Source organism: Apis cerana, linkage group LG3 (genome assembly GCF_029169275.1).
Source record: "Apis cerana isolate GH-2021 linkage group LG3, AcerK_1.0, whole genome shotgun sequence".
Classification (NCBI taxonomy): domain Eukaryota; kingdom Metazoa; phylum Arthropoda; class Insecta; order Hymenoptera; family Apidae; genus Apis; species Apis cerana.
In genome coordinates this window covers 4,642,844-4,652,123 of record NC_083854.1, presented here as the reverse complement: position 1 = coordinate 4,652,123, position 9,280 = coordinate 4,642,844, and the positions used below count along the sequence as shown (strand labels likewise).

Genomic DNA, 9,280 nt, shown 5'->3' with positions numbered 1-9,280 from the left:
ATTTGCTGAGTATTAGAATATATTTATATAAAATATGTAGAATATATATATAATATATATAGAATATATATTTTACATAAAAGATAAAATATTTAAGATATATATATATATATATATATTTTTTTTAAGAATATTATGTTCTACAAATTTTGAAAAATTTAATGACATATAAATAATGGATTTAATCAAATAATTCTTCATGAAATTACTAACAACAAAGATATAGAACACAATTTATTAAATATTCTTAATTTGTAATTTAAAGAGAATTACAAATCTTTAATAGTTAAAAAATCAGCTAAATTACATTAAAATTTGGATAAAAATATTAAATTTAATAAAATTTATAACATAGAAATAAATCGAACAAGAGATAGAAGTAAATATTATATAGATTTGGATAATATAATAGATTAAAGAGGCTAAATAATTTTAAATATCAGTTAAGTTCTTGGATTAAATATCTAAAAAAAATCGAGATTTATTTTTGATAGTATTATTATTTGATAGTTGATCATATCGCTTATGTAATGAAATCAAATGATATAATAATCGTTTATATTGTTTCAGAAATTATAATAAACAAATAAATAACTTATGATTTATTAAAAATCCAATTGATCATGTGATTAAATAAAAAAGAAATATTAAATTTAAAAAACAATAATTTACTATATTAATTTTATAATATAATAAATAAAAACAATAATTTAAAAAATATATACTTATATTTATAATGAAATACAAAAATATAAAATATTTAAATAATAAAAACAAAATAGTGAAAACAAAAGAATATTTTTTATACATATACATACAATCATATTACCTGACTATAATATATAATATATGATATATAATAAACATTATCTATAAATAGTTCACATATATATATTTTTTAATAATGAAACAATATTATACAATTATGTATATAAATCACAGATATATATATAAATCATATAAAAAATATATTTGTTATTTTCCATTCTCATTATTTACTGTATCATCTATAAATGATTAGTATGGGCATATGTTTATATAATTTTATATATTTAATAAAGATATATAAATTTCAGTAGAAATCAAATATATGCTTAAAGTGAAGAACGTTTCATTTTTTGATTAACAATTCCATTTGCTATAAAATTAGTAATTTCTTCATGTTTAAAATTTAATTCACCAAGAATTTCTATAGTATGCTCACCTAATTCAGGAATTTTTTGATATTTTTTGGATATACCAGGCGTACGAGATAAACGAGGAGCAGGATTTGGAGTAACTAAACCATCATCTTCAATCTTAAATGTATTTCTTTCTTTATTATGTGCATGTAATGCAACATTTTTTAAATTTAAAACTGGTGTTACACAAGCATCTGTGCCATCAAATATGACACACCATTCTGCTTGAGTTTTTTGTTTGAATATTTTTTCTAATTTTTCACGATTTTTTTCAAATTTATCAAATTGTGGTAATTCATCAGAAGTAATACCAAGTTTTTCTAAAAATATCTCATAAAATTTAGATTCAATTGCTCCAACACATATATATTGTTTATCTTTTGTTTCATATGTATCATAAAAATGTGCTCCAGAATCTAATCTATATTTATAAAAAATTAATTATTTATTTTTATGAAACTATAGAGAATAAAATAAGTAATGATTTAATTTAATTAAATTCTTACATATTTTTACCACGGGGATTTCCCCATAAACCAAATATATTTTGAGATCTATATATCCAACTACCTATGTATGCTGATCCATCTACCATTGATGCATCAATTATTTGACCAATGTTACTTTTACTACGTTCAAATAATGCTAGCATTATACCAAAAACACAAATCAATGCACCAGTAAAATCAGTTAGATTAGCTGGTGGTGTTGGTTTTTGATTATATCGTCCAAATAATGATAATAAACCTGAATATTATTAAAAATATTTTAAAACTCTTATAATATTTGAAATATTTGAAATAAAATAACTAAATATATATAAATACATAATAATATATGTTATTATTAAATTACCAGATAAACCTAAAAAGTTAATATCATGTCCAGCCATATTAGCATAAGATCCATTTTGACCAAATCCTGTTAATCTAGCATATATCAATCTCTTATTTGTTTCCATAAGTTCTTTTGGTCCAAGTTTTAATTTTTCCATTACTCCTATTGAACAATTTTATTATATTTTATTATATTTACATAATAATAATATTTATTAAAAAATACTACCAGCTCTATAAGGATCTATAATGACATCACTTTGATTGCTCAGTTTTTTAAATATATCAAGACCCTGAGAAGTTTTTAAATTTAATGCAATTGATCTTTTTCCATGACTTAGAACATCAATAGTATTATAAAATCCATCAATCTACAAAAAAATGAATGTTAACTTATTTCAATTGAAAAAAAATCATATATTAATAATACCTTATCTACTCTAATTATAGATGCACCAAATTCATTTAATATCATTCCACAAAAAGGACCTGGAGCAATTCCAGCTAATTCTAATACTTTTATACCTTTTAAAGGCATATTTATATTAATGATAAAAGCCACAAAAATCAATACGGAATGAAAATTATATAGAAGAATATTTACATACAATTGCATTAATATTCAATAATAAAAAAGAATAAAAAAAAACTTTGATAATAAATGTATATGATATTACGTATAATAATTATATCAATTAATTTTATTAAAATAAAAAAATTAATATTTTTTTTCTGTATCTGTTTTTAATGAATAGAATATTAATTTTAAGTTTAGAAATTTATTCAAAAATTCTTCGTATTTAACTTATTTAATGATGTTAAAATTTAATATTTTATTAAATATTTTATTACGTCATATTGAATTGTCCAATGAGCGAAATCAATATATATTTTTAAAAAGCATCAATTTTACATATGAATAATTTTTGAACTAGTGAATTCTTAAATTTAAAATTAACATTTTTAAATTCTTTGTTAAAAATTATTAGTAAAACAAAAAAATGATCAATTTTTTTATATCAAAATAAAGTTTAATCATTGAATTAATTTTATTAAAAAAATATTTAATTATTCAAATATTGGTATTAAAATTTCCAATGGAAAAAAGTACATATTGATAATCAGAGTTACCAGCATATTGATCAGTTATTAATGTAGAAAATAAAAAAGTAATAAATAGAATTATTGTATTAAAAAAAAATTAATTAATGAATTTATAATAACATTATTATAATAATCATATTGTAGATTGTTGACAAATGAAAGTGAAGATCATATAATGTAAAGTGAGATATAAGAGTGAGAATAATCATACAGCACATTTCTTTAAGAAGGAATTTTTGCAGGAATATAATTGACTGTTGGTAATTTTGATACGCAGTGTATAGTAAATAAATATTATAACCTGTAACAGAACAAATTATTTTCATTATAAACAAATTCAATTAAAATATCATTAAAATGAATCCAACAGAACCTACAAGTACTGAAACTTTAAGGTAATTATATATAATTTAATTGTTTAAAATAAATTTCTTTTTAAATTTAAGATAAAAATATACTGAATTATTTTCTATGCAATTTCTATGCAATTCTTATATTTAATCTCATTTTTATTTCATATTTAAAAAATTCAATAATATATTAAATAAATTTTATGCTTGAATTAATTTTTTATAGTATTTTTAAAAATTTTATATATATTATAATTATATATTATAATTAATTTCATATTATAATTAATAATAATCTATAATAGATTAATTAATAAAAGTATATTGTTTAAAATAAACTTTTTTTTCAAATTTTGTATAGTTCCAAAATGAAAGATGTTATTGATGTATTAGCTATGCAACGAGAGAAGAGGAATACTTTGCAGAAAAGTATTACAATTGATTATACAAAAAGTAGTGATAGTTTCACAATTTCAAGATTTATATTTGAATGTGGTAGGTTTTAAAAAATGTATATGTATAGGTTTTTAAAAATAATAATTAAAAATTTTGTATTTCAAAAAGATTATATTTATGAAAAATAATTTTAAATTTTGTAAAATTATAGGTTTAAAATTAGAAGCTCATCCATTGACTATTGCTACAGCTGCAACATTATATCATAGATTTATAAAAGAAGCTATTCCAGGAGGTTATGATAATTATGTAAATTATACATTTATAATATTAATAATTAGAATATCTAATATATATTTTTTATAATTAACATTTATATAGATGTATATATGTCTTTTAGTTAATTGCTGCAACATGCCTTTATTTAGCTGGAAAAGTAAAAGATGATAATTTAAAAATAAGAGATGTAATGAATGTATCTTATAGCACATTACATAGAGGATCACAACCCTTAGAATTGGGAGATCAATATTGGAGTATGAGAGATGCAATAGTTCAAGCAGAACTTTTAATCATGCGTATGCTCAAATTTCAAGTAACTCCAATACATCCACATAAAGTAAATATTAATCATATATTATATTATATAAATATTATATTCTTATATAAATTATTATATATATTAATCAATATTAATTTTAGTACATGTTACATTATTTACGGTCTTTGCAAGCATGGTTTGGAGAAGAAGAATGGTCTAAATATCCAGTTGCAAAAACCAGTATGGCACTTTTGCAAGATTTTCATCATTCTCCAGCTATACTTGATTATCCACCAAATTTAATAGCAATTGCTTGTATTAATTTGTCACTACAGATTTATGGTGTAGTAGTACCATTAATGGATGAATGTGATCAGCAACCTTGGTTTAATGTAATAATTAAAATATTTTATAACTTTAAATTTAAAAATCAAAAACCATTTAAAAATATAAAGCAAATTGTAATTTTTTTTAGGTCTTCTGTAAAGATTTAACAAGAGATAAACTTTGGGAAATAATGGAAAAAGTTATGGGAGCATATGATGAAGAACCAGAAACTAGAGATAATTAAAATATTTCAGTACTATTTCAATTTCATCATATATTAACATAAATCTAACATTCTCATAAAAATTGGTATTGAAAGAGTACAAATATAAATCAGGATCATTAAAACAAATTTTTCCGATTTTGTGTTTTGTATTTTTCTATACCATTAATATTATTTTTAAATTAAAAAATAATAAAATTTGTAATATAAAAAAATTATAAAAAAATAATTTGTGTATTTTAATTTACCATTATATGAACTTAATAATTGTAATTATTATTATTAATTATTATAATATAAATTAATATTCTTATAAAAATATATTTTTTAATATAAAAATTGGAAAATTATTAGTTTATCATATAAACTTATATTGAAATATTTAAAAAATATTTAAAGAAATGCAATATAATTATATTAAAAGTATGTAAAACTTTCAATAATTTATTTTATAATATTGATATTTATTTAAATTTAATTCTGATATATTTCAAATTTAAACAATTATTCAATTATATATCAAATTGTGATTATCATTGTAATTAGATAAATAATTTACTATTTAATTTACTAATTAAAAATATTTTTCAATATTCTAGAATATAGTAAAAATTTTGTCTTATATTTAAACAATTATTAGTTATTTAAATTTTTTATTAATGATTATCATAAATTATATAAAAATCATTTTATATACATATAAAGTTTTGATATGTGTGAAGTTAGTTACTTACTTAATAAATTACAATTGTGGAGTCAAATAAGTGTAGATATAAATAATATTTTCGTTTGATAATAAAAAGAATATTTAATTTTCCTGAATTATAATATTAATATAAAAATTTAATAGCTATTACATTCATTTTACGAAGTAATAAATGGATGTTTGATTCATAAGAATGTTGAACAAGATATTATTGCATGGTGAATATTTACGAAATATACGAAATATCCGTGAAAAATTTGAAATAATTCTATAAAATTTTAATTACAGACTATTGAATATGACAACGATAAATCAAATTGATACATCTTTACCATTTACGTTGAAACAAGGACAAGAAAAATTTGATATAGAAGATACTGATGATGACAATACTAGTCTCGAGGATATTAACGATCTTCTATCAATATCAATACCTTCACTTTCGGCGAATAAATTTCACATTCCTACTGATCTAAATGATGAATTTCTTCGATTAACTACTACGGCATGTTTCTTGTATAAAATACAATAAATATTTCAAAATATTAAAATCTAAATATTTAGTTATTTTTATACATTTAATTTTAGTGGTTTTTATAATTTATAATTAATTAAATATCAATATATCTATAAAATGTTAAAATATTTAATATTTTAATTTTTATTACAGGTTCGTGCTGTATATTTTTCATATCTTCATAAATGTTTACTCACTAATTATATTCTTTGCTATAAAGAAAAAAATGAAGATATTCCCAGTAATCAATTAAAAAAATGTGCAAATGAAATGGAATTGCTTGCAGTACGATCATCTTTAGAAGCTACTTTATATAGACAAAATATGTTAAAATTAGTAAGTCTATTTATTGATGTATTTTAATATTATAAATTGATTAATAGTTGAAATTAAGATTTATAGATTTCAGATGTAAAATCACATACATCAGAAAAGAAAGCTTATAAAAAATTAATAATATTTTTAGAAACCCCATCAACTAAAGTAGACATTGGGGTTCAAACAATTAATACATGGGCAGAATTAGAAAGGGCAGATAATATACAAAGTATATGTATCACATCCAATTGTGAAGAATTATCCTTACATAAAGAAACACCAAAGTATAAAGAAGAAGATGATATAAATAATGAAAGTGAAGATTATGATATATCTTCTCAATTGACTATTTGCAATAATACAACTTCACCTATTGTAAATTCTACTCATGATAAAATACAAAATAAATTTGATATCAAATCAGATGAAGAAATAAATAAAAAAATGATAGTAGATGAAGAGACAATGAAAGAAGATAGCAATATTTTTAATTATATAAAAGATAATTCTAATTCTCAAATTCCAAATCAATCTAATATTCAAAATGATGATGAAAATTCACAGGATTCGCTTTTACAACACATGGAAGACATGTTTTGCGATAGTGATGATAGTAGCGATCTTATGACATTAATTGAAAAACATTCAGGTGTTACTAAAGCTAATATGGATAAGGAAATTAATGCTCTTCTTCCACATAATTCAAATGGCTCTATTAATATGCCTGAAAATAATATAAAAATTAATTCTGTTAAGAATACTAATATAAAGGCATTAAATACAAATACGGGAAAGTACAGTTTTAGTTATTATAAAGAAATGAAAACCAGACAAACTAATAAATTATTACCAGTTGAAAGTGAAACAATAGAAAATAAACATAAACGTAGAATAAATAGTATTTGGTTTGTTGAACGTGTATATCAAGTATCTAAATTAAAAGCAAAAATGACAGAATTATCTTTAAAAGATTATAGAAGACATGGTAGAGTTAAAGAAAAATTTATTGAACTATTTGGAGAAACTGATGATGAAGAAATGATGCCAGATTCACCAATTTGTATAGAAGAACATTTAACTGCATGTAAAGAAAGAATAGCACCATGGATTGTAAAACATTTAATGCCATTTTATAAAAAACGAAGAATTAAAGATAGGCAATTATTTAAAATAGTTGCAAAGCATGTAGCTGATATGCTTATTATTGAAAATACATTTCCTGGTTAGTAAACAAATATTAAATTTCTTAACAAATTAAAAATTATTTAATATAATACATTTTTTTTATTTTTCAGAACAAGACTGTGTGAGCAAATATATAGAAACATATTTTAAAAATAAAAAATTTATTAGAACTAAACAAGATGTATATTTATAAATATACATTATGTAATTTAATCTGTTAGATCAAAAAAAATCTCATAAAATGTTTCATATAACTCAATTATTAATATTGCATTTATTTAAATAAAAGTTTTAAGCTTGAGATTAAATCAAAACAAAATTATATGTTTTATTATAAAAAAAAGAATAAATATAATATTATATTAAATTATTATAAACTAAATTTAGAATACAATATAAGATAAAATAATAATTTAGGATTATTTACAGGAACTTTTTTTAATTTAAAAGTAAAGTATTATAGTTCAAGAATATTGAGTTTTTAAATATTTTTACATAAAAAATTAAATAAACTTTTTAAAATAAACTAAAATTAAAATTTTTTTTGAATATTCTCGTAAAAATAAATATTTAAAACACAGTCTTAATTCTTATGTTCCTTATTATTTATATTGATATATAATATTTCTGCAATATTAAAACTTAGTATGCAATATTATGTGTGCATTTGTATATACGTATATATTTATATTAAATTAATGAAATATATTTAAAATTTTTTTTGCAATAATTATAACTTAAATAAAATAATGTAAAATAGTTTAATCTATGCCCTGTACATAGTCCCTTTGATAAATATAAATGTTTCAAAAGTATTACTTCTCCATAATGTAAGTTACAAAAATGTGAAAACATAATATATGAATTATTGATTTTATTCCACAAAACAATAATATTCTTGTATCTTATTTTCAAAATAAAATAAGGAGCATAACAAGGAGATTCAAAATATCTTAATTATATATATATTTTATCATTAATAAACAAAGATTAAATTTAGTAAATATTAGATTTTTAACAGTTTTTCTTATGCAAAGAATATTAAATTATAAACAATTTTTTAGAGATTCATTTCTATTTTTAAATTATTTTATCTTATTTACTTATTTGTAATAATTCTGTTTACAAATAAACTTATATGCTATTTACAAGTTATTCAAAAAAAAACAGCATAATAAAATATTATTATTTAATTTATTTTATTATATTGATATTATTTGTATACAAAAAACAGTGATAAAGCTATTAAAAAAGATCAAATCTTTATTATACTTTCTATTGAATAACTTGTAAATAAATACTTTTTGTCTTAATATTTTATTTTTCAAGCCATATTTTGAAATTCATCAATTTCATATATTTATGTATTAAGTGAACTGTATACAACATTATTCTGCAATTTCTGAAACTGATAAGTGTAAATTTATAAATATTTTATAGAAATTGAAATAGCTATATTATTTATAAAAAAAAAAAAAAAAAAAAAAAAAAAAAAAAAAAACTTTATTAATCTTTTTTTCTATAACTGATAATGATATTTAATAATAAAATCCCTCCAAATATTTTATCATTGTGTTTCAAACACAATGATCTTAA

At 19.5% G+C, this 9,280-nt stretch overlaps 3 protein-coding genes across 3 annotated transcripts; 2 read left to right on the top strand and 1 right to left on the bottom strand.

The window, feature by feature from the left end:
- Positions 1-709: 709 nt before the first annotated feature.
- LOC107993894 (alpha-methylacyl-CoA racemase) lies at positions 710-3,193 on the bottom strand. The gene is made up of 5 exons (XM_017050561.3): positions 2,448-3,193; positions 2,247-2,388; positions 2,037-2,180; positions 1,688-1,928; positions 710-1,602 (listed from the first exon to the last, which is right to left on the bottom strand). The coding sequence occupies exons 1-5, from the start codon at positions 2,631-2,633 to the stop codon at positions 1,095-1,097; spliced, it is 1,221 nt and encodes a 406-aa protein (XP_016906050.1). The 5' UTR covers positions 2,634-3,193; the 3' UTR covers positions 710-1,094.
- LOC107993893 (cyclin-Q) lies at positions 3,161-5,187 on the top strand. The gene is made up of 7 exons (XM_062072360.1): positions 3,161-3,298; positions 3,364-3,516; positions 3,833-3,966; positions 4,079-4,176; positions 4,268-4,486; positions 4,570-4,800; positions 4,884-5,187. Exons 2-7 carry the CDS (start codon positions 3,479-3,481, stop codon positions 4,977-4,979), a joined length of 816 nt encoding a protein of 271 aa, XP_061928344.1. The 5' UTR covers positions 3,161-3,298; positions 3,364-3,478; the 3' UTR covers positions 4,980-5,187.
- Positions 5,188-5,680: 493 nt separating this feature from the next.
- Positions 5,681-8,891, top strand: LOC107993892 (uncharacterized). The gene is made up of 5 exons (XM_017050558.3): positions 5,681-5,882; positions 5,953-6,169; positions 6,335-6,517; positions 6,584-7,721; positions 7,795-8,891. The coding sequence occupies exons 2-5, from the start codon at positions 5,963-5,965 to the stop codon at positions 7,875-7,877; spliced, it is 1,611 nt and encodes a 536-aa protein (XP_016906047.1). The 5' UTR covers positions 5,681-5,882; positions 5,953-5,962; the 3' UTR covers positions 7,878-8,891.
- The last annotated feature ends 389 nt before the right edge of the window (positions 8,892-9,280 follow it).